The sequence below is a fragment of the Neolamprologus multifasciatus genome, chromosome 12, assembly GCF_963576455.1.
Source record: "Neolamprologus multifasciatus chromosome 12, fNeoMul1.2, whole genome shotgun sequence".
Taxonomy (NCBI): domain Eukaryota; kingdom Metazoa; phylum Chordata; class Actinopteri; order Cichliformes; family Cichlidae; genus Neolamprologus; species Neolamprologus multifasciatus.
The window spans coordinates 27049535-27075023 of NC_140450.1; the positions used below are offsets into that span (position 1 = coordinate 27049535).

Consider the following 25489-nt stretch of genomic DNA (forward strand, 5'->3'; position numbering starts at 1 on the left):
GATGGGAAGGCAAAGGGAGGGGAAAGGGTGAAGTCTCATCTCACTGATGGACAAATCAGCAGTTGTGTTTTCTGGCATTGCCTCCATAGGCTTCTCCTAATTTTGTGGCTTGCATGGAATGGGCCACAGTTAAATGAGATATAGTCTTGACTATGAGAGCATAACTAGAGAGGAGCCGAACAACCCAAATATCAGTAGTATCAATACCAATGCTGATATTGGTATTGATACTAGCATGACAGGATCGATATTTTGTTTCTGTCCCAGAGTCAGTATGCAGCCCACAGGATTGTGATAAATAAATATTTGTTTTTTGAAAATAAAAAAATATGCTAAATATACTATTAAAATGTATATAGCCTATAACACATTTAAACAACAGAACTTGGCCCTAAGTGCTTTAAAGACAGGCTCATTTATATTCCACGTCTCCAAAAAAACCCAGTTTCAAAAATAAATGAACATTTGAAAGGTGTGTTTTGTTGTGCTAATTGTTGTGGAAAATAAAAATCAAAGTGTAATCAATAAAATTGTTCAAATGTGTGAAGAACTTGCAATTGGATGATAAGTCATGACACAGTGATCTCCCTCATGTAAGCTGCCTTTAAGGTATAAGTATCACTCTCGGTATTGGTATACCGATACTGGTACCAACATTTGCAGTATCACACAGTGCTGAGCACCACCAGCTGCAGCAGGGACTCTGCAGTTCAATCTCATTTTTGAATTAAAAAACAATAACCTGGCTATCATTTATTTATTGCTCATCAGTGATTTATAACTCTGTCTTCAATTAATTATTCCTCTGTAAGATTGTCAACTTGTGAGGCAGTGGCCTCATGAAACCGACACTATCGGGAGTCACTGGAGCAAAGCGAGAGATAGTTCAGTCTTCTCTAATTTCCCCGAATTCAATTTGAAGCTCATTTGAGGATTTATGAGGAACTGTTAAAGTTATCGATTGACTGATGGCGAGAGCAAAATAGCTGCTGGGACTAAGGTTGCCTGGGACAACTACCTACCCTTGATGAAATAAGTCCCTGCGGTGTATTGTGGGACTGCCCTGCGTTGTATTGCGCTGGGGGTTGGGGGTTAGCTCGTCAAGTGAATGGTTCACGCCTATCCCGCTCTCTCCTCTCTCGGTCGTGTTGTGCCCTCCTCTCCCCTCCCCGTGAACAAGTTATGATGGCGGAACTGTAGATCTCGGGACGAGCAGAAGTGCACCGCCCGCCCTCGGTTAGCAAGTGTATATAGTTATTTATTTATCCACCCAGCTTCACGTCTTCCCCCTCAGCTATGACCCGCTGGATTCCCACTAAAAAAGAGAAGTACGGAGTGGGTAAGTGTTTGTATTTAACTACGTGCCCACCACCCCTCTTTATTATTTTCTTTTGCTAGTGAACAACTCTCCGCGTCAACTCCCAGAAACTCCACCAACTTCAAGAGGAACAAGAGTCGGGAAGTTGGGAAACTCAAGTTACTGGCGACTTTGTTGCTGTTGTTGTTTGTTTGTTACCACACTGTTGCCCAACTGGGTTTCACAAGCTTCCCTGTGGGGGCTTGTTCTCCCGTTTGTCCCTCTGTGCAGTTTGGTTTTAAGTGAGAAATTATTTACAGTTCAGTTACTACAATGTGCGAGGAGAAATGGGGGAAGAGCCGGGAGTTCAGTGAACGTATCAGCCATTCTTGAGTTTATAATCCCGCCGAGCTGAAGCTGTGCTGTAGTTAAGGTGAACTTGAATGAATCGTCATTTTGCTGAAAGGTCCTTTCCTTCAAGGACTCCTGTTGGGCCCCCCCACATGGGATCCGCTGCTGTGACTGCATGCCTCATGTGAGATAGTGGAGGAATGTTATTTGCATAGGCATGAGAGGAACTTTGTGGACAAGTGGCATTTGGCTACATTTACATAAGACTTTAATGTGTCAGTGCAGTGGACCATGACCACATAGCATATGTTTGTGGTCCTCACGACTGTATTTTACACTTAAGTTTGTTAAACTAAGGTGTGGCCCTTTCACCTGTGTGTGTGAGCTTGCAGTTTACTTTGCATGTATGAATGCATACACGTATGCTCATGCTATCAGGTACCAGTTATCCACGCCCTCAAGGCAAATCAGCACAACTGTTCTTTCTGTTAGGAATCCCTTTGATGTTTACTGTAAAGATTTTATAGCCTACACAGGTTGTCTGGTCATCGGTTTCTTCCCTGAGTCACTGCTGGATCTTTTGCTTTAAGCTACAGACACTTACCAATATCGCTTCCTGGTGTACTACACACATGAGAGTGAATATATCTGGTGTCTTTTTTTTTTCTTCTTCTCTGGATGAATCACAGCTTAGGACTGAAATACCTTGGCTGTGTTCTCTAACCTGGATCCCCCGCCCATGACTTTATTTTGGCTTTAAATAAAATGTTCTGTGCTTGGTTTGCTGTTGTGACTAAAAATATTTCTAAGCCACAATTCTAAGGCCGCATGTGTTTCTCTGCGCACAAACTCTCTGCCTTTTGGTTTGCATGTGACCTTGTTTTAGCAGCTGATGTCGAGGAATATATATATATTTTTATATCCCAGTGTGGTTTTCAAAACCGTATCTCTGATTGATTGTGTAGATGGTGCCATTCTCCTGACATTATTTTTCTTGCCCCAGAAACAAGGCAGGAGTCACTAGCGTTGTACGTAATCCTTAAAATGCCATCGGACCCCCGTACAAGGGCTTACATTTTTAATCCGATTAGTTAACCAAGGCTGTGCTCAAATACGGGCAACTACACTTTTTTGGATGAAAGAAGAGATTGTAAGGGTTCTGATCATATCAGTTATATCACACTAGTTAATGGGGAAATGTGAATAATAAGGAGCTTAAGAGCTGTAATGGTGAATTTGTGACACTGTCATAATAGGATAGCTTCTTATTTTTTATATCCAGAAGTGAAACGCTGCCCTGGAGGCTCAAAGGCATTGAAATCACCAGGTCTTGGGGAGTGATGACACATGTGTGGCTCCAGAGGGAGCTCTGGAAAATCCGGTAAATTACCTCAGGTGATGTCAGTTGAGTCAGCATCAGTCGGGACTTCACGTCTGAGGAAGAAGAAAAAAACCTGGAGGTACGGAATACAGAACAACCAATACATTTAAATTCCCAGCTAATATTGGCCTGCTGCAGATATGCCACTCTTGGTGTGTATGCTGTGTATTATGTGTGCCGACAAGGAAATATAATGCAGGAGAAGATGCTTGGGGTATTTTACGAATGAAATTCACACAGTTTATCCAGTAGAGCAGCGTTGACTTCATTGTTTTTATGCTAATGACACATCGCAGCTGGTGCCTGCCTTTTTATTGTAAACATTGACCAGTTTTTGAAGTGACCCTGTTGTTACAATGACTCTATTATAATTTTTTTCTTCCTGTTTCAGTATAAATGCTGTGTGTTCAGTACAGCGTAGTACTGTGATAGTTTGCATGGAGATATTTTATCGATGCAGGGACACGAAAGATCTATGTTTTATAAAGTAAATGGAAATACTCATGGAATACTACAAACAAGAGGGCTCATCTAATGCACCACCACGCTGAGAGAATGTTAGTGGAGCTGACGTACACTAAATTGACTGAAGTGAAAAATTATCTATCACTGGACACACTTACAGAGCAACCGCCTAATTCAGAGCACGCTAATGGCTCAGTCACAGAAATGAAAATAGGACAGCAGCCTCCTTATGTCTATGAAGTCTAGCTTATGGCAACATTTATGGCAGGTTTTAGTGACAGTGTTGGCACGTTTGACTCATTTTACAACAATAAAAAGACTGGGGTCAGATAACTTGATCTTATTGGATGAAACCAAGTTTAACCGTGAGGGCTTAATTTGCAGTTGTTAATTTGCATATGTCATTGCAATATTCTGTTAAAATGTTAATAAAAAGGTAAAAATTCTCAATAATATTGTATCTTGAGTGAAGTATTGTGAGTGTATCTGTTGTTTCCCCATACCTACTCTATGTATAGTTAAAGAATATAGGCAGATATGTTGATAATGGAATTTTCCATGAAATCCATCAAAGTCTTATCAGCACTGGCTGGTAAATCCACTAATATAGTGTGCAGCATGAAATAAGTTTCTTTGACTTCTGAAGCTGTAGCTCATCTCTGCTTGGAGGTAGATTGGTTGCCAGTCTACACAAGGCTCCTTTAGATTTAGAATAGCATGCCTTTATTTCCTCTGCAAAATGTTGCACAATTAAATTCTGATGTATCTCCTGTTAGCCGTGCATACATACAGAGGAACCACTACGGGGAGAACAAAACCGCTGCATTAGTACGCCTCCACCCTTGTCAAAGCAGACCTCTCCCACTAGTCGTTTGGAATAAGAACATTCATTTTCTGGCTGTGCTGAATCAAACCTTATCCCTTTTAAGAACTGTCCATTGCGACGCTCACAGTATTATTTGATAACAACACTTACTTGCTGGCGGTACTCATTAAAAGGGCCCCTTCAGAAATGAAGAGCCCTAAAAATATCGCCTTGAATAATAATGTGTGTCTGACAAGGGCTTACACTCTTCAAGAAAATGTAATAGACCATCTAAAAATTCTTAAAAGCATAATGTGAAAGTTAGTTTCATTAGAACCGTGATGTCTCCTGATAAACTGAGAGGTGCGCTATCGTTTTACGTGCCCTGGGTGGATCAGGTGTCCAAATCAGTCTTGTGTAAGTAGTTTGTTGGCCCACAATGACTGTGAAAATAGCTGTGTCACAGTTATGCTTGTTCACATACATACAAATTTAAGCTGAACACCCTTTAGTGTAGGGAAGTCGAGACAGTTCCAGTGAAGTAACAATAAACATTTCTGAGTAACAATAAGCGGCTTGTGTGATAATTGAGTCATAATTATAAAAGCTGTCTTACAGTTGCTTACAAGCAACACTTCTACCTCCTGTTATTACCTGAAGTTTTCCTCAGAGAACTGCCATTCTAGCCACCACAACTTCCACTTGATGAAATTAGGCAATAAATAGCATCTAGCATTTTCTTTAAAACAATGAACCGCTTACTTTTGTTCTCTCTGCTTGCTTGGGTCGGGTGGGGTTGGGCGGTGGAGGTTGTTATTAACAAAATCCACTGGCTTTGCAGCGTAAATACATCACAGTCATTACATCCCCCAGTTTGCCAATCTTGCCATGTCAAACCTAACTGCAGCCGGTGATTTGGAGATAAGTGCTGCCTTCGTTCTCAGTTCGGACAGACTGAACCAATACCTGTTTGCTTTTAAAACGTAATAGCAGATGAATCTCCTTCTTCTTTTACAACCTGGTGAAAGAAGTCTGTACTTCTATGGTTTTTTTAATTTCCTTATTCTGTTTAATTTTGCAGCAGGGTTTTTTTTCCCCTACCCAAATAAAAAGATGAACCCAAGCTGCTCTAATTTTATCCTTTTTTGCACTTTTTGCTTTGAACTTGAGAATTAACTTTCTGATTTATGGATAACATAAAAGGACTTATTAGCTGGGGCACAGTTTTAAGATCATTTCTGGCTGTCTAGACAAGTAGATGGGAGGCTCGAGGCTTTTCTTGTGAGGCCTTTACCTTTTGAGAGATGCTGCCGGGGGAGAATTGGCTCAAAAGCAAACCTTAATAGACTTACTTATCTAATGGCTTTTTGGAGAGATACTAACTGAACCTGTCCCTGCTTTTGGTAGTGTATGACATTTGTATGCCACAAGAGATACTGGATGTGATACATCACTGAGTGGTAGTTTATAGGCGGAAATAATAATATTTTAGTAGTTGCATCTGAAAAGTGATTTGATTTTGTATAAATGAATATGCGGCCTGTGCATCAAACCCCATGCAGCGTGGCACATAGTATTTCTATCCCATTATGGACTTTATGTTTTTTTTTTTTTTTTTTACTGCACTGAAGGCTTTTCTACATTGAATGCAGAGGATTTGTATAGTAACATTTTCAAGGATTTCTTTCAGAAATTGATTCTTTCATCATTTAAAGCTGTTTTTTTTTTCTTTTCTTTTAATGCTGTGTTGTTTTATCTTGGTCATGCAATGGTCCTTTCATGCCCAGTCAGCACTAAGAACAATAGATTCTCATTGTATTGTGTTAACTTTGATGAGCTGCCAGCGGCTGCCCAAACTCTTCGACTGGGGTGTTCTTTAATTGTTGGCTAGTGCACCTCTATGGTAAATCATTTAGGGGGAATCAGGCTGACTCTGATTTAACATTAGCATGCTCATTAACTTGAACTTGTGCCGATAGAGCTTTATTGGACTTTACAACAGTAGCTACAGGCTCAGCATTTGAAGTTTAAGAGGAAGACAGGGTGCCTCAGAGTGGCACAGATTAGCTTTGCTGCCAGAGCCCAGACTGATGCTTTTGCTTTAGACAGTGTGGCTCTTGCCAGGCCCGGACACTGTGTCAAGTTGGTGAATGGCCCATTGTCACTCTTGGCTTGACTAGAGGCAGATGTCATTTTCTTCAGTGCACATATTCTGGCTGCATATATAATTAATTTCCTGGTGATTAATAGTATGCCTGTAACTTATTTTAAAATACAAAGACGATTCCAAAAACGTTCAGACTGTGTAAACTGTAAATGAAAAGTGAATGCAATGATTTGCAAATCTCATAAACACACATTTTATTCACAATCGAACATAGAAACCACATCAGTTGTTTAAAATGAGAAAATCTACCATTTCAGGAAAAACAAATAAGTTACATTTGAATTTGATGACAGCAACATGTCTCAAAAAAGTTGGGTCAGGGCCATGTTTACCACTGTATAGCGTCCCCTCTTCCTTTAACAAAAGTCTGTAAATATCTGGGCGCTGAGGAGACCATTTATTGGACTTTTGGGAGAGGAATGTTGTCCCGTTCTTGTCTGACAGGATTATAGCTGCTCGGCAGTCCCCCATTTCTCATTTCATGATGGGCCAAATGTTTTCAGTTGGTGAAAGGTTTCGGCGACAGACAGGCCAGTTCAGCAACCGGATTTTTCTATTATTAAGTCATGCTACTGTAATAGATGCAGTATGTGGCTTTTGCATTGTCTTACTGAAAAATGGAAGCCCTTGGCTCAAAAGACATAATCAAAGCTCCCAATTCCATAGACACTAATGGATGCCCAGACCGTCAGAGATACAGGCTTTTGTGCTGAGCAACAGATCGTCCCTCTCTTTTTTTAGTCAGGAGGACTTCCAAGAAGAATTTCAAATTTGGATTAGTCTCACCACAGTTTTCCAGTTTGTCCATTTTAAATGAACTTGGCTCAGCGTAAACATCAGTGTTTCTGGATCATGTTCACATACAGCTTCTTCTTTGCACGATAGAGTTTTACCCTGCATTTGTCTATGCCACTTCTGGAAGTATTCCTGAGCCCATGCAGTGATTTGCATGACAGAATCATGTCTGTTTTTAATGCAGTGCTGCCTGAGGGCCCAAAGAGCATAGGCATGCAATACTAACTTCCATTGTCCTTGCGCACAGAGATTTCTCCCCATTAACCTCTTTAGCTGCAGTTTTAGCAGCTATTTTTTTCTTCCCCTTACATCTCCATCCTTTTGTTTCTGCATCCCAACTTCTTTTCTTACAGTGATACATTTTCGCACTTTAAACATTTGATACTTTGTTCTGTTGTAAATAAAATTGTGTTTCTGAGCTCTACAAAACATTGGAATCTGTTATTATTTACATTTTGCACACCTTTTTTTTTTTTTTTTTAGATTTGGGATTGGAAAACAACATCTGTCGCTTCTGTTCATGTTCTTGTTCAAAAGCAGGAAAAGTTGAACTATTATTAGGTTCCACTAGCTGTCTTTTTTGTTGACACAAGGAAGAACCTCACACCTGTCCAGGTGCTCCTAACAAAACAGCCGTCAAAAGCCAACGTGATATTCCAGGAGCTTTTTTTTTTTTGTGCATAAATGCAAACAAAGTCTCAAGCAAAAATGTGTTTTATGGAAAGCCGATGAGGAGGAAGTCAAAGAGAAGGAAAAGCAGTCACATTCAGTGATTTGTCAAGTTTTGGTATTCAGACTGAGGTGTGATAAGCTGAGCCAGTTGGAGCGTGCAGTGAAATCTGGCCTCCAGCAACAAGCATTATCACCATGCAAGTCAGGGCAGAGCTCTGCTCATAGTTCCTCCATCTTACTGTGAGAATGAGTGGCTGCGCGTTATTGCAGCTCCCTCAAGTCGTGAATAAGACCTTTGCTACAGTAGTGTTTGCCAAGGTTTCTCTTTTGCAGTTTTATGCTCGTGCGCATGTGTGTGTTTATGAGTGAGTGTACATATGTTTTTACGCACAAGCATTTTCTTGTATTAACCCCTCCAATGTCTGTCCTGGTAAACGGCTAAAAAGGAAAAGATAGGAGCTGCCTCCAGGAAAGCTGCAAGGTTAAAAATGAGTGCAGGGAGGGGCAGCGCTTGCAGGTGAGTCACTTGGCAGAAACACAGGCTGCAAGCGTAACTGCCGACCAAAGGTCACAGCAGGCATGTTATCGGATATAGGGAGAGTCTGATGCTATTGCTTTTTTAGCGGTACTCCTCACGTTTGACACTGCAACTACCTGCTCCGGCGCGGTCTATTTACTGGAACGTTAATCACAGCCCGAAGGCATCCAATTCAATTAAAAATAGCACAAACGCTTTGGAGGTTTGAGTCACACAGGCGTGCTGCACAAACACACTGCCTGCTTTTAGAAAACGCAATAAGATGAGGAATAAATCAAAGATCAAGATCTTCTCTGCTGCGCGTGCGTGCTCTGTGACAAGGAGGTTGAATTGGTTTCTTTTTTCCAGTGAGAAACTGCAAACCTCTGATCCAGAACTTCTTTTAAAACAGACTTGCTCCTCTGTGCAATAAGTGATTGAAAAGGGATTTGGGGTTTTTGCAGTAATCCACCGGACCTTGAGGAGGAACAAAACTCGTCAATCAATCTGTCTGCCCGAACCTTTTTATTTAATTTTTTTTGGTTAACAGTTTTTGTTGTGTGTGTGTGTGTGTGTGTGTGTGTGTGTGTGTGTGTGTGTGTGTGTGTGTGTATAAGATTCACATTATGAGACAGTCCTGCTTTGTCCTTCAGTGATCTACAATTATGATGCCAGTGGCGAACAGGAGCTGTGTCTACAAGTGGGGGACACGGTGCACATACTTGAGAAATTTGAAGGTGAGCGAGCATAAGCACACAGCAGGCCCCGACACATCCCTCTTTCCCCTAATCTAAAGCAAGCTGACACAGGAACTTAAATGAGATGTTGAACTAACTGGCACTCAGTGTGTTATGCATATAATGTAAATGAGTCTATTACATTGTCCTCCTGACATCACTCCTATCTCGCTCTATCCCTCAGTGTAACGTTTTTGTTGGGTAATTTATGTCTTCTTAGGCTGGTATAGGGGCTATGCTCTACGCAGGAAATCACAGAAGGTATGGGCAATAGTGCTATATTATCACAGTATCATTGTCTTGGTGTGTATGTGTGTGTGTAATTTACTGATCACTATGAAATTTTTCTTTTTCTTCAGGGCATTTTCCCTGCTTCCTACATCCACTTAAAGGAGGCTACGGTTGAGGGAATAGGGTGAGATCACATATCAGTAAACAGATCATTTTGATGATAATCCACTCTGCTTTTGGTTTGCTGTCCAGCCTTGTGTTTTGCCAGCGACATAGCAGTGCACTTACAATTATCATAAGTGAGGACTCAGTAATGCTTTTCTTGGCTGTGTAAGGAAACCATCCACCTATTTATCATGTATAGAAAAGCACTTGAATCTATCCAAATTATATGACACGATCTGTGAGTGATGAGCCACTTTTCCAATGTCTTTCTATTCTCTTTTTGTGGCTGGTAGCCAGCAGGAAATAATTATTCCGGCCGATTTACCCCTGGTACAAGAGCTCGGAGCTACTCTGAGGGAATGGGCCCAGATATGGCAGAAGCTGTATGTGGTATGTGGAGACTTTTTTTCTTTTATCTGCCACTTTGACTTTAGTACACACAGTTCCGTGCACCTCTGTTTTTCACCTCTTTGACACACTTTTGTTATAAAGTTGCATTGCTCTTCATTCCTCTGAAGGAAGGTATTACTTTTAATAAAACCTGTTTATCTGGCAGGAGAACAAGACAATTTTGTTCAGGACTGTGCAGCAGATGGCCTACAGCCTCATCGAATATCGATCTCAGATAGTGTCAGGAACGCTGCCCAAGGATGACCTTGTAGAGCTCAAAAAGAAAGTCACAGCAAAGATTGATTATGGAAACCGGTATGAATCCTGCTTTTTTTTAAATTTATTTATTTATTTTTTCCTTTAGGAACTATTATTGTTTGTAAAATCTCCTCAGGAAAGGATTGTATGGGTGAGCCTTTTAAAATTGGTTCTGTAAACTTATTTGATGCTGTTTTGATCCTCTGGCTTGCTCAGGATTCTGGGTCTGGACCTGGTGGTGCGGGATGAAGCGGGAAACATGTTGAATCCTGACAGGACTAGTACGGTCAGCCTGTTCCGGGCCCATGAGACTGCCTCCCGCAGCGTTGATGACAGGATACAAGAGGAGAAGGCACAGTTCCGATTTGTTGATACTATCACTGGCTGTCAGTTTCATTTAATGTTGTTGTCCACTCACTGTTTCCGGCCTTGTTTTCATCCAGACACGGCTACAGAACCTGGAAATGAGGCGTCAGACTCTTTTCAGTACGGTGCACACCTACAGCTTGTTCATGAACTTGAAAAACTTTGTGTGTAACATTGGAGAAGATGCTGAGCTGCTAATGTCTCTGTATGACCCGGATCAGTCTGAATTCATCAGGTTAGCTTGTTTTGTTTTTTTTCTCTTAACTCGACAACTAAACAAGTTTGATAGTTTGCGCTCGTCTATGCCTCTAAAAGTCTATAGAAATGTTCACAATGTTTATATAATTGATCAGAAAACTTTTAAAGAAGTATTAATGGCTCGCAATACTACAACTGCTAAAGTGAAAAATTAGGAATTGCAATTATTTATGTAATGCAGTGGGGAAAACAAATGTAATAATGGCTGGAGGTTGTGCATTATCGTCAAATAACTCAGCACAGCTCTGCTTTAAATTAGCACTCAAGGCTGATTGTTGTTAGGCATTCATCTGCTTGCTGGTGTAGAAAACTACAGTCTCTATTTGCTGTTAGACATTATACCCGCATAAATAATGGAAGTGATTAAAGCAACCTTTAAAAAGTAAACATTTTGCTAACTGAATGTTAGACAAATTAGTGGTGCAAAACCTCGAAACAGTCATACTGCCAATGCTCATATCTGACCCGCCACGTACAAACGCAACGAGTGGAAATGACACTGTTTTCACATTACTCTCAGATGTCGAGATCTTGTAGATGGAACATTTTAAGTGCAACAAATAGCTTTAGATCTGGCAGGGCTAAAGCTGAAAGAAGTCAGACTTGGCGAGAAAACCCAGGAGCAGATGGCTCAGCCTCACCTTGTGTGGGTCCTGCTGGCAGATATTATTTGTGGTTTGCTGTTTAAGCTGCTGGCCTGCAAGCTCTTATTGCTGTCTCTGCAAGCTGCTTTACAACCCACCTCCATCGTTTCATGCTACTCATGCTTTGTCTCACTGAAGCTGCCACCACACACGAATGTTAAGCATCGCATTGAACTTCACAGTTGGTTGCTAGTTGAAATTCCGGTTGCCTAGATAGTCCTAAAATGTAGCCTGTCATGCATCACTCTTCAGTATTCTGCATTCTTATTAGTATTCACTTCATTTGCTTGCCACGGAGATGATCCACCTGCTTCGTGGTGACAGCATTGCTTAAAGCCACCCTGGATGACATTGGCTTTCCATGGTCACCACGTTGCTGCGAATCACTTCCTGTGTAGATGCAGCTTTGATGTCATGTGCATTGTTATGGGTGCGGGATGCTCTGTTCTGTGGGGGCATCTCGCTGCTGTCCAACCTGCATTTTTCCATATTTGTGCATGGAAATGCAGGGATGTGTGCTCTCGGGGAGGTCCCAGAACAGGGCCGTACCGCCAAATATAATTTACTGCAGATGGAATCAGTCTTGTTTTGACTAAAATGGTCCTGACAGAAATACCAATAATGACCGGCTGATGATGATTCTTTTAGGATGGCTGCATCCTTTTATGTTTGGTAAAGCCTACAGGGATATCTAGGCTCTTATAATTATGGCATTTAAAATATGCAGACACTTGAAATTTTTTTCTGGAAACTTTTGGATTTTATTGGGTGAGACATAAAATAATGCTGCTTTTACATCACTGGCTTTGGTTTCAGATAACGCCGTCTCTAACTGTGACTTTTATTTAAATTCTTGCAGTGAGAACTTCCTGGTGCGCTGGGACAGTACGGGAATGCCTAAAGAAATTGAAAAACTCAACAACCTGCCAGCGCTATTCACGGTAACCGAATCCCTACCCACCACAGTGCGTTCCCTCTCTTTCAGATTTAAACAATCCAAGCGCCGCCTGAAGTCTGTGACAAAGAAGACAATTAGCGCCTGGATTGCTCCTAATTTACTAAAAGTTTCACTGAATGGCTCACTCACAGCACATCATTGAAAATTTGAATGCATTCGCCTCCATTATGTTGCTTCTGCTTAAGTTAATAAGCGGTGCTCTGTAATCAAGTCACTGTGTTAACCTCCATGTGTGCCATCAGGAGCTAGTGGTTTGGAGTGTGATAAAGCCACATTAATCAAGTGTACGGTTTAAGATTATAGCAAAGCACACAAGTGGATGGTCCTTTGAAAAGTAAAAACCTTGAGAAAAATAAGCATATAAACATGCTGGGAAGGCGATGCTTTTACTCCACTCCTTTATCATGGAAATATTTTCCATCTGGTCCTCAGCTCCAGCCCTGTGTGTGTACACAATGACGGGCAAGTAGAGTCACTGCCTTTTGTACCTAATGCACCTTATCTCTCGCAGTGCCATAATAAATAATCTTTTGTGTGTCTTCTGTGTCCAGGACCTGAGCAGCACTGACTTGATGAGGCAGCGACTCTTCCTGGTGTGCCAGATCATCAGAGTGGGCAGCATGGAGCTGAAAGAGGGCAAGAAACAAACAGGTGGACTTAGGAGACCGTTTGGTGTGGCCGGTGAGGGACTTCTTTATGTCCTAATATTTGTAAGAGCAGTATAAAAGTTCAATTTAAGAAGGAAAAAAAGAAAAAGCCAGCCCTCTCTGGTGGTACAGATGCATGAATAGTTTTGTTGAGGTGGAGAAATGAAAGATCCATGTGTCGAAACGAAATGGGAACACCTGCTTCCTGACCTAGAAAATGCCTTCACTCTGCCTTGGCAAGGCAGTCGGAGGAAAATTGGTTTAGCAACTGTCTTTTTGTTTTCGGCCAGATGATTAGTGGATTTGATGGGAAATGGTTTTCCTCTGGTGTTCCAGCAAATGGACTGAATCCGGAGTCAGAATGAACATTCAACTCAGAAGTCATATTATTCTTAGCCAGGAAAAAGCATTAAAAAAAAGGAAAAGATCCGGGTGAAATGAACAATTCAAAGGCAAGATCAAGACCGCTCAATATATCTTACTAAGTTGGCTTTCTGCTGTGCCAGGCAACAGGTGAGCGAGATCCAACACGGCTTCTTTTTCAGACGCGGAAAATACACTTTCCAGACTTATAAGTTAATTAACTTTCAGAGCTCTTTAAAAAATAAAACAGAAAAAAGGTGATTCCCATTTTGCTGTCATTTTGGCATTTACTAGAAAACGCTGTTAAATCTAGTTAATTAGCTCGTCTTTTTCAGTCTGCAGCCTTACTGTGAATGTGTCAATGTGTTTGTCATTGCAGTGATGGACATAACAGACATTGCCCACGGCAAAATAGATGACGAGGACAAACAGCATTTCATCCCCTTTCAGCAGTGAGTTCTCTAATGTTGTCATATTTCTGCTGTTTACAGGCTCGGTCTTGTTTTGTAACGCAACTCAATTGAGCACAAATAATTCATAAGAACATGAATAGCTCTCGAGTTATACTTACTGCCAACTGTGTTCCATTACGTTTGCTTTTTTTTTACTTTTTTCCAAGGCTGCAGTTCGACTTTTCCTACACTGTATTTCAAGGACAAAACACTTTTTGCAGTTCTAAATGAAAGAGAGGCTTCAAGATCATGTTTTTACGGCACCTACAAACTGGAGGGGGAGGGGGGGGAGATAAACAATGACAGTCACATGTTCACAGGGATTGTAGATGGAAGAGAGCCAAAAATATCTTGACTCATTTCTGGCTTCTGTAAAAATTTTTACCAAGTTTTAACCTCAGTTTTTCTTTTCTTTTCACTCTAGAACAGATCACACTGTCTTTTTGAGAAGGTAGAGGCCAAAAAAAAATAATTCTGATTTCAATTCGTGGCATCCTTCTTACTTTGAAAGACTTTGGCCCTATGTGCTTTGTATCTGACAGGAAATATGCAAGCCTTCAGATAAATATTAGTTTTTGTTTGGACATATACAAAGGAAAGATTGCACCGCTGAGCGTTTTAAGCTTTCCAGCCTTGACAGGTTAATGATTTTTTTTTTTCATTTCATTAACAGAGTAAATGTTTTGGCACTGTACGAACAATTAGGTAAATATAAATAGACCAGGGTAAGTAAATTTTTAATTGAACACAAGATTAAAATAAATAATAATAACTACAACGAGACACTGTTACGTTTTTCTCCTGAGCATTGAACGTGGTGAAAGGCTGTGAGATGGAACCGATTGAGATCACCAGTTTTGGCAAGCTGTCTGTAGCGAACTCTAGAGTTCACCTTACATCTTGGGACACACATCGCCCAGTTTAATCTGAGCTGGTCTGGTGAAGTAGAATAACTAAATAATAACCTAGCATATAAAAAAACGTTCATAGATACATAAACGTTCGTATTTGATAAACTTTCCATTTACAAAACAGCATGAGATGCTGCAAGAAACATGCAGTTACAACAACACGTCTCAGTTTTTCTACATTCAGTTTGCTGTCAGCACAGTGTGTCGGCTTAACTGTCTTAGTCTGATGTCATTATGTAAAAGCCTTGGGTGATGTCTTTGTCGGTAAGAAGGCTGTAAAAGTGATGATGATTCAGACCTCTGTCTCAGATTAAATTAATGGTTTGGACAACAGCTCTGGTGATGCGACTCGTCCTTAACAGCCTGTAACACCATGCTTTGTGGTGCAAAATAAAGTAATCCCTCCCAAAAATTTTGGCCCTTGATTAATACCCCGATCTGCTGTGTTAACCTGCAGTCACAGGTAGAGCAGACTAGCCATAGCATGGTGTTGGAGAACTGAAAGCTAATCCAACATTATAGAAGAGTAAAAACACAACATTTCATTGATTTAATGTGATATATGCTTTTGCAGCACACAGAAACCTGACAGTGAAACCTTAGCTGACACGTTTCTGCTTTCCTTGTTCCTTGTTACTAAACCACTACAATAGAGTTTTGTGATTATTCCCTTCTGTATAATTACAGCGTTGGCACTGTGTGATTCTGTTTTCTGATACAAAGATGTTTGGCTAACCTCGCTGAGTACTTCCATAGTAGTGTAATTGTAAACTAAAAATGTGGTCAAGTGCTTTAAAGTACTTTAAAGCAGCGGTCCCCAACCCCTGGGCCTCGGACCGGTACCGGTCCGTGAGTCGTTTGGTACCGGGCCGCGATAGTTGAGGCTCAGATGTGAAATGTATGGTTTTCAGGGTTTTTATCGGTTTTCAGCGTTATTTTGTTATAGTTTTTATCGTTAACTCGGTTTTCCTGGGTTAGAGTAGTGCTAGTATTTTAAGCAATTTTTCTCTGCTGTAGTCACTCGAGCAGAGCAGCAGGGATCTGGGAGAGATGGTGCGTGTTGTCAAAAACTCCAGAAAGCCTCACAGTGCCTTCGCAGCTCTTCCGTCCATTTGTTTGTCACCTGTCAAAGATGCTGGCAGTTGATTCTTTTTTTTATTTTTTACTTTCATTGTATTGTCACCTCTATATTTCCCTCTCAGGATAGCTATGGAAACCTACATCCGTCAGAGGCAGCTCATCATGTCTCCGCGCATCCCTTCTCGAGTCATAGGAGAGAATGAGCCCCTCACAGCTGTCTTCAACAAAGTCATTGCCACGCGAGAGGTCAATCACAAAGGCCAGGGTAAAATGAAGTGCTCACAGACAGTGTGTTCCCCTGTGATTTTAGAGGGTTGCTCTAAATTGACCTTTTTTTTTGCTTTGAGGAAAATAATTGATGTGTGAGGGGTCTGCAAGGTGCAGTCTGCCTCATTGAATTTCTTTACATGTTTGCTGGCAGGGCTGTTTGTGACCATGAAGCTTCTCCCAGGGGACCTTGCCCAAGTCAGGAAGGACTACCCCCACTTTGTGGACCGCAGCACCGCTATCGTCAGGAAAATGGGCTTTCCAGAAATCATCCTCCCTGGTGAATTAAAGCCTTTGTTGATCGGCAGTTCTCACGACGGTCATACTCATTTTAATTGCTCACAAAGTTGTGAGGGGCTTTTTTAAAAATTTCTCAACACAACCTTCTGATCTTCTTTTATCCCTTGTCCAGGAAACGTGAGGAATGATATTTATGTAACCTTGCTACAAGGAGAATTTGACCGTGGTAAAAAGAAGACCCCCAAAAATGTAGAGGTCATACTGAGTGTGCACGATGATGAAGGCAATCCCATGGAGGTAAAATAGACCAGTGAATGACATTTAAAAAAAAAAAAAAAAGTGCAAAAAAAAATGTAATTTAATTTGAGCTTAATGCAGCTTACTGAATGGCATCTTTTTATAAGTCATATAATTGTGACAGTATACATGTGGCTGTGGTTGTGGACAGCTCTAAAGACAGAAAAGTGTTCTATTTCACTTATGAACAATCAGAAGTTCTGTTTTTTTTCTGTTTAGTAAACACTAGTCTATAAACACTGGAAAGCACAGTTCACTTACTCATGTTGCCCCATACCTCTCTGTTAGAGATTATTGATGAGCTTCACCAATAAATATGCCCTAATGTGGATTTTGTAAAACATAATTTGGAGTTGAAGCTTGCTTTGTTGCTTCCAGCTATTTGCAGAATTCTTCCCATTGGTTTAATAAATACCTGCAGCTTTATAAGATCCATATGAGTGTCTCCAGAATGAGACTTGTCTTTCCAATCCAATGATATCCATGATAACTTCATAAGTAGCAGCTGTTCCTGCTGCAGACAATCCTGTTTTACAGTTTCTGTTGGATTCATCAGGTTGTGGCCTCCAGGAGTGGTTTGTAGCAAAGTGTGGAACTGTTGGAATGAGAATCAACATCTTCAAAGTCTGAGGCCATGTATTAATCTGTTGTTAAAGCAAAGCAGACGACTTATTGGCCAATCTAAGTTCCTACCCTCACCTCTGGTCATGAGCTCTGGGTAGTGACCGAAAAAATTAGGTTGCAGATAAATGAGTTTACTTCAAAGGGTGGCAGGGTTCTCCCTGAAGTTATAGGGTTAGAGTTCAGTCATTTGAGAGGGACTTGGAGTAGAACTGCTGCTCCTTGACATTGAAAGGAGCCAGTTGAGGTGGATCAGGCATCTGATTAGGATGCCTCTTGGAAACCAACTAGTTTCGGGCAAGTCCTAATAGGAGGAGGCCCCAGGGCAGAGCTAGGACTCAACAGAGAAATTATATCTCTCAGCTGGATTGGAAACAACTCTGTGTCCCTTGGGTGAGGGAAGTTGGGGCTTCGACTATAACCCAAACTCAGATAAGTGGCAGTTGATAATGTGAAGGAGGGATCTACCAAATTATTCAAGCTAAATTGTTTCTTAAAATCCTTTGGCGGGAGACCATCCGTATTGCTGCATCATTATCTAACTAATAACTGACATTTTGTAACTCTGTATTGATTACATGTAGCAATTTATGTGCTTGGCTGTACTTTAACCAAAAAAGAAAAAAGTCAGAGACAATTGAAAACAGCAGAAAGAACATCGAAGATGTTCCTGTCATGTAAACTAATCTCTTCCTTTAATGTCTTTAGAAAGCCATATTCCCTGGAGCCGGTTATGATGGCATAACGGAGTACAAGTCTGTCATTTACTACCAGGTGAAGCAGCCTTGTTGGAATGAAACAGCGAAGGTAAGCTCACAGCAAGCACCCACATGAACAGCTCTGTGCCGTCATGTTATCTAATGATATTTCTTTTCAAAGTGGATTTGCTGTGGCTCAATTTATACAATAATCTGTAGGGACTGCATTGGTTGAATGTGCTATATGTAAATCTCCCAACCGCATTTGTTCCATATGTATAATCCTGTATTAGCACATTTCCTAATTCCAGTACCTTTTTTTCCTTGTCCTTGCAAGGTGACGATTCCCATTGAAGACGTGTGCCGCTGCCACTTGAGGGTGATGTTTAGACACAGATCCTCCCAGGACTGTGAGTGACTGTGCCTTATTTGTATGACAAACACCCACGTGTAATGCTGCTACCATGTTAAACACAGCTAGTGTGAGTGTTCTTGGATGAGTTCCCGTCTTTATGCTCCCGTGTGCCCTTCAGCTAGGGACAAGTCAGAGAAGCCCTTTGGCATGGCCTTCGTCCGGCTTATGAGAGGAGACGGAACCACGCTGAGAGATGGCAGACACAATCTTATCGTCTATAAGGTATTGTTGCGGAATGATGTATAGGACAGGATGCTTTTCACATATTTATGCCGTGTTAAAGGTAATTCATTGAGCTTTAAGATAAGCAAAAGAAGGTTTATTGCTTTTATCTAATTATGCAAAAAGCCTGTCTTGAATAGCTGACAATGGGTAGATGGATTATTCATGAATCTCTCCAGAGTCAATAAATATGAAATTAGATTTCCATTGATCAGTGAAACCTCATGATTCATTCCCTAGTTCCTGACTTTTCCTAGGTTGACATGAAAAAAGCAGAGGATGCAAAGGTTTATCTCACCTTGCCAGCAACCTGGGCGGAAGTGGAGGAGAAGGAGAAGCAAACGGGAAAGCCGTTCCACCATTCAGGAGTCATTCCTGTGACCAAGGACAGCTTCCAGCTTGCCACACTCACCTGCTCCACTAAACTCACTCAGAATGGTACCATCTGGCTCATCTCTTATTTTTTCTGCCACCCTTCCAGCTTGTCATAATGAAAAGATGTCCTGTCACAAGTGGTGTTTTAAGAAATGAAACAGCTTTGTTGATGGATAGCTAAGCATACTGTCATTTGACCTCCCCGCTGATGGCTTTGAAATTAATTAAAGTGATCCGTGTTGCCAATATTTTGCTGACGTGTTGATGCTGTCTGATGCATTTATGATTCAATTAATGCTGAAATTTCTGCCTTTTAATGTGGATTACATTAAGTGATGTGGCAACAGAGGAGACGTTGCTCCTGCTGCTTTTTGTGTGTTCATTTGTTTTCTCCCCTTTCTCCTTTAGTGGATCTACTCGGCCTTTTGAACTGGAGGTCTAACACTGAGGATCTTGACCAGATTTTGCAAAGACTCATGGAGGTGGAAGGAAGCGAGATAGTTAAAGTATGCACAAAAATTATCTAGAGTCTTTTAGAACACTGTATTTAATGGCATTGTTGTAACAGGTTTTTGTTTAATCCACAGTTCCTCCAGGACACTCTCGATGCCCTGTTCAACATCATGATGGAAACCTCAGAAAAGGACACCTTTGACACTCCGGTGTTTAATGCCTTGGTTAGTCACAGGAGCTACAATTGCATATAGCCTAATATTAGGATTCTCATCAGTTTAAAAGCCCAAACACAATTAAAACACTCCATAATTGAGATCAACCCATTGCTTAATTGCAGAGGTGTGGAATAAACCTTTTCATAATCCCATCAGATTAAACAACAAATCAAATGTAAATGATTTAACCTGATTAGTGTCTTGCTGAGATCTTCCTGTCAATGTCCTCTGGCTACCCAATGACAGGCACTGTTGTTGTTGCAGTGAACAAACTGTACAGTATATATGCCCATTTTCAGTCAGCTGATCAAAACACATCAAAGACAGCTGACAAAAAAAAAGTTTACATACAACAGCAGCCAGTGTCAGTATGTATTAATTCCTACTGTTGAGTTTCAGTTTGGGTTCCCTCAGGCTGAATCAGTTCACAGGGATGAAAATGAGTCATAATAATAAAACTGAACTGTTTAGACTTTTTTTTTCTTTCCAAATTTAAATTCATTCTGAAATTTACAAAAATTGGGTGAAAGTTGCTGCGATCACCAGCCTTGATGATAAATGCAGTTCCTGTGCCTGCTTCTTAAAAGCCACCCAGTGTTTTTGGCTTTTGAACACGTTTAATGCCCCAGCGTAGTCCATCAGAACTGCTTGTGAGATGATTGATCCCTACCCCCTCAAACACACACGCACTTTCTTATTTTATGCCAAGATTGGCAAGATCCCACTGTTTATTATTACTATGACTCCTGAAAGCAGCAATCTGACTTTCACACCCAGGCTGTGCGATGGTGACAGAGTAATCGGGGTTAAAACTTTCTCGTCTCTCTGTTTTCTTCCGTTTGTAACATAACTGAATCTGGCACTTCTCGTGCAAACAGCTAAGTGGAACGCTGTGAATGCCTTCTAGGACACACTGTATGAAAATGTGTGTTGTCATCTCTATATTTAAATCATATCATGCCTCCCTCTTGTCTGTGATGGCAGACTTTATGAAATGTGGCCATTCATAGCAGCTTTGAGCGCATTTGCCTCTTGATGTTTTTCCGATTGTTTGAACTAGTACTTTTTTTACCAAAACCTGGCACTTCATGTGAAGTAGTGACTGTGTGATGCTCTGTTTGCATTAGCGCCTACTTGATACAGCCTTTCTATAACGTTAGAGGAGTGAACAACTTTTCATTTACATAAAATGATAACCTTTATGAACTGTTTTAATCTGCACAGACTAGTTTTATTTCCTCCTTGTTCCTTTTGCTTTTATCCAGGTATTTATAATTACTCTTATTGGCGACATCAAATTCCAGCACTTTAACCCCGTCTTGGAAACCTACATCAACAAGCACTTCAGTGCCACATTGGCTTACGTGTGAGTCCCCATTCTATATTTATACTTTTAATAGCTTGTGCTGTTTATTCTTAATTCTTTCAGCTCTTCTTCTCCTCCCACACCTTAATTACCCCCTTAGACCTTAATGTCTAACTGATTCACTTTCTCAGGAAGCTAACCGGGGTGCTTAACTACTATGTGGGCCATGCTGAAGAGCCCGGCCTGACTGAGAGACTCTATGCCGCACTCAAAGCTCTCAAGTACCTGTTCAGGTTTATTGTACAGTCCCGAGTCCTCTATCTCAGGTATGAGAAGCACTGCAACACAAGAATCCACTCAGCATTTCCATCATTCGGAGGGTGACTTCTTGTGTTTTAATGGTGGTGTTTTTACCGCAGGTTCTATGGGAACAGCGAGGACGGAGACGCTTTCTTCAACTCCATCCGCACCCTCTTCCTCTCTTTCAACTCTCTCATGGACAGACCGCTGGATGAGGGAGTAAAGATAAAGGTACATTGAAGGTGTTTGTGTGTTTAGGAACTAAATATATCACATGGAAGCATTTTATAATTGTATTTATTTATTTATTTTTTACCAAAAAGCCATTTGTCTAGCTTTACAATGGAACTAAAATGCAGCTGGTCAGACTTTATGAAGATATCATTTTGGTTTTTGGTCTCTATTTTTCTGCTGCTGCTGTTCAATAACTACAGCAATCCAGCTGTGAAAAATGTGTTGCACTGTTGTACACAAGTTATGGAGGAAGCTGTACAAATTAACTGCAAAATAATGTGAACTCTTTGCTGGCGGGCTTGGTGAGGTGAAGAAAAAGCTCAGTTAAAAAGCTTGTTTGACTAGAGAATAAAAATCGTCTTCAGCCTGATGAGACCTGATTCTTTTCTTTTTTCTTTCTTTTTTTCAGGGGGCTATATTGAAATACCTCCCCAGCATCATTAATGACATCCAGACTGTGTTTGATCCTGTGGAGCTCAGGTAACTCTCCAGAGAGTTTGCACAGCGGGAAATGATAATTGCCTGTCTACGTGCAAATTGTCATATTTACTTCTGAGCAAAGGAGGCGTTTTTCCTCAATTCTTGCCGCAGTAAAATCAACCCGTCGTGTGTGCGGCTCATTAGTCCTCTGTGACTATAATTACTGGATGTGAAATGTGAATAGCATTAAAATTGTCACAGCTGCTCTTTTGCCTCTTTTTCTTTCAGCGTTCTCCTCGCGAAGTTCATCGAGAGCATTCCCGACTCTCAGCTCGTGCGTCAGAAGCTTGGTTGCATGTGTAAAATGGTGGAGAGTGACCTTTTCAGGCAGCCAGGTAGGAGTCCTTGAGGCTCAAAAAAAAAGCCCGTGATGACATTTCGTATGAGATGAAAGAGGAAAAACAACTTTTACACTTGCGTACAAGTTAATTAGGTTAGATCCATTAACGGGAAATGTGCCGTGTTCCCTTAGAGTGTCGAGATGTGCTTCTGCCGCTTGTTACCGATCAGCTGAGTGGGCAGCTGGACGACCACTCGACTAAACCAGACTACGAGGCCTGCGTCCAGCTGCTCAGCACAGTGCTGGACAACCTGGACCGCAAAGACGTGGTGAGGCAATTACTGGTTCACGTCCAAATTACCGTAGGAATTATCTCGTCAGAAATGAGGTGGTCGATACGAGCTTCCAAAATTCAATTTATCCACAGAGAGCGGGTAAAGAGCTTAGGTATCCATGGGGATCACAAAGAAAAACTGCTACTCTTTACCATCACAAGGAGCCAGTTGGGGTGAATTGAGCCTATTTTTAGATTTTATCTTAGTACTTTTAACTGGAGAAAAAAGCCTTAGGCAGACCCATAGCATGCTGGAGGGATTATAGATCTCATCTAACCTGGAGGAATCTGCGATCCTCTGGAGAAGCTGGAGGATGTAGTTAAGGATAAGGATAGCCAATGTCTTGGCTGCTCTGCTTACCCTGCTGCCACTGTTGTGCTTATCCAAGATAAGCTGTTCAAAATGGATGGATGGATGGTTAAGTGGAACATCTAGTTATCCCAGTTTGACTTTTACTTGCCTAGGTTTTGAAATATTGCTCTCTAGTGACTTTTCCTTCCCTCCACCCTATTATACCGGAGATGAATGGAATTTCCTTCTTTGATGCTCCAGTGAGAAGAAAAATGGCAGTCACATCACTTCCCACATAGGTTGTCTGGATAATCCACAAACCTACATTTACTAGTGTGAAGCCTACCTTCTAACGTTAATAAATATGAAAAATATTTGCTGCACATTAAATTATTTCATCCTTTTATTTTATACCTAAAGAAAAGCAGCAGACCACAACAGACCAGCGACCTGCCCATATTCACAAGTTCCAAAAATAGAGCTATGTCAAAGGATGATTCAGCACAAGCATGACAGAGTAATAAAGTAGAAAGCAATAAATTCAACAAATCCCACTGCGGTATCTTTTTACTGTTTAGATGAGAGAGCAGGCTTCGTGTGTAGCTTGGTGATATGCAAACTGCTGCTGAGTTTACACTCAGCTTTGTGGTCAAAAATGTAGCCAAGCTGACAACGTGGTGTCAGTAAATTTAGAGCTGAATCCAGTAAAACGCTAAAAACCTTAGAGCTGGCAGTCTCTTATAGGTTGTACACATTTGTTTGTATTTTTGAATTGCTTCTAAGTTTTCTTTCCATTGCCAGAAAGCATAAATTAATTCTGATTAATTTAGTTTGCAACTGAATGGGGTCAATTTCATGCAAATTTGGAGCCTTCTGCATGTACACAAAATGTACAATAACTATTCATATTCATAATCCAGCCAGAACCACGTGGATTTGTAACAGGATTTCAGACATTCCCCCACAAACAGGGACATAATTGCTGCAGGACAGCAATTCAACTGCAAATTGACATAGCCTCTCTTTTATAAAGGATTATAACCAGAATACAACCCGATGGCAACCAGTTGAGTTGAGTTCCAACTCTGAGCTCATTGGAACAGAATGACTGTGATTAGCTGGAACGTGCTGGCAGCAGACTGCTATTATTTAGAAGCCTTCGCCAGTTTGTCTGAGAGTGATTGCAGTCAGCACGAATCAGGCCGCGATGGTTTGGAGACAGATTCCACCAGGAAACCAGAGGTCACACAGAGGTTGAAGTTGTTGCACTCTCAACCACCTGAGGAGCACTTAGTTGCCACAACTAGGTCGCCGGTTCGATCCCCGGGCTCTCTGTCCTGGTCGTTGTGTCCTTGGGCAAGACACTTTACCCTACTGCCTACTGGTGTTGGCCAGAGGGGCCGATGGCGCGATATGGCAGCCTCGCTTCTGTCAGTCTGCCCCAGGGCAGCTGTGGCTACAACCGTAGCTTGCCTCCACCAGTGTGTGAATGCGAGAGTGAATGAATAGCGGCATTGTAAAGCACTTTGGGTACCTTGAAAAGCGCTATATAAATCCAATCCATCATTATTATTACAACTACTTGTTAGTCAGAAATGGGGGGAAAAAATGGACTACCACAATTTTTTCTCTTGAATTTTTACTCTAATATGACTAAAATCCAGACATGTCCAGTTTCTGATACAGAAATGCTTGACAACTGGAACCCCTATAGCTTATGAATCAATCCACTAATTGATTGAGTTATTAAATTTTATGTGTGTATGTGCGCGTGTCTGTCTATTTTAAAATTAAATACTGCGGGCACCGCAAAGGGAATTTCATTCATTTCCACGGGGACGACACTGTCAAAGCTGAGTATTTCAAAAATAATGAAAGCGCCCTTGTTAACAGTTTAACAAAAAGGGATTCTGTCAGTCTGTGACAGCACGTCTACGTCGCTGGTAACGGTGCCTGAAGCTGTTCTGTCTGCGCAGGGTCCAACCAGGGGGCACGTTCAGCTGATAATGGAGAGGCTTCTTCGCAGGGTTAATCGTACTGTCATCAGCATGGACCGATCATCTCCTCTCATTGTAAGACACACTCATATTACATCTGAAATGTGTCCTTGACAACCACATTGTCAGCATTGGTTTTAATATTAATGGCACTGACATGAATAATGGCTATATATGTATGTATATATATGTATGTGTATATATATATATATATATATATATATATATAGTGCTGAATATGTAAAATATGTGCTGAAAGTGTCTTTTTTTTAAACTTTAAAGATATTTGACTGTCTCTCTCTTGTGGCAGGGTCACTATCTCGCCTGCATGACGGCCATCCTCAAACAAATGGACGACATGCATTACTCCCACTACATCAGCACCTTCAAGACGAGACAGGATATCATTGTAAGTGTCTTGGATCCTCCCCTCTTGGCTACAGCTTGTCCTGAAGCATCTCATCAATAATGGGCTTTAAACCACCCAGGCCACTTACTGCTCCTTAAGAGAATATTGATTCTAGACATTTCATGCAGTGGATTAAGCACG

At 41.2% G+C, this 25489-nt stretch overlaps 1 protein-coding gene across 3 annotated transcripts in view; it reads left to right on the plus strand.

The window, feature by feature from the left end:
- Window positions 1-1102: 1102 nt before the first annotated feature.
- Window positions 1103-25489, plus strand: part of dock5 (dedicator of cytokinesis 5) — a 39408-nt gene continuing 15021 nt past the window's right edge. For 2 of the 3 annotated variants that reach the window (XM_085180576.1, XM_085180577.1), the window contains exons 1-28: window positions 1105-1339; window positions 9104-9187; window positions 9408-9448; window positions 9547-9602; window positions 9877-9973; window positions 10140-10288; window positions 10448-10583; window positions 10675-10832; window positions 12359-12440; window positions 13009-13138; window positions 13847-13919; window positions 16033-16175; window positions 16332-16457; window positions 16590-16714; window positions 18044-18142; window positions 18371-18443; window positions 18567-18670; window positions 18928-19108; window positions 19454-19551; window positions 19633-19722; window positions 20982-21082; window positions 21214-21348; window positions 21442-21553; window positions 21966-22036; window positions 22265-22371; window positions 22509-22645; window positions 24919-25014; window positions 25250-25348. In XM_085180576.1, the coding sequence (XP_085036702.1) occupies window positions 1297-1339; window positions 9104-9187; window positions 9408-9448; window positions 9547-9602; window positions 9877-9973; window positions 10140-10288; window positions 10448-10583; window positions 10675-10832; window positions 12359-12440; window positions 13009-13138; window positions 13847-13919; window positions 16033-16175; window positions 16332-16457; window positions 16590-16714; window positions 18044-18142; window positions 18371-18443; window positions 18567-18670; window positions 18928-19108; window positions 19454-19551; window positions 19633-19722; window positions 20982-21082; window positions 21214-21348; window positions 21442-21553; window positions 21966-22036; window positions 22265-22371; window positions 22509-22645; window positions 24919-25014; window positions 25250-25348 (2946 nt within the window). In that variant the 5' untranslated portion in view covers window positions 1105-1296. Of the gene's footprint in view, window positions 1340-9103; window positions 9188-9407; window positions 9449-9546; window positions 9603-9876; window positions 9974-10139; window positions 10289-10447; window positions 10584-10674; window positions 10833-12358; window positions 12441-13008; window positions 13139-13846; window positions 13920-16032; window positions 16176-16331; window positions 16458-16589; window positions 16715-18043; window positions 18143-18370; window positions 18444-18566; window positions 18671-18927; window positions 19109-19453; window positions 19552-19632; window positions 19723-20981; window positions 21083-21213; window positions 21349-21441; window positions 21554-21965; window positions 22037-22264; window positions 22372-22508; window positions 22646-24918; window positions 25015-25249; window positions 25349-25489 lie in introns of all 3 variants that reach the window. The other variant, XM_085180575.1, reaches the window with a different exon arrangement.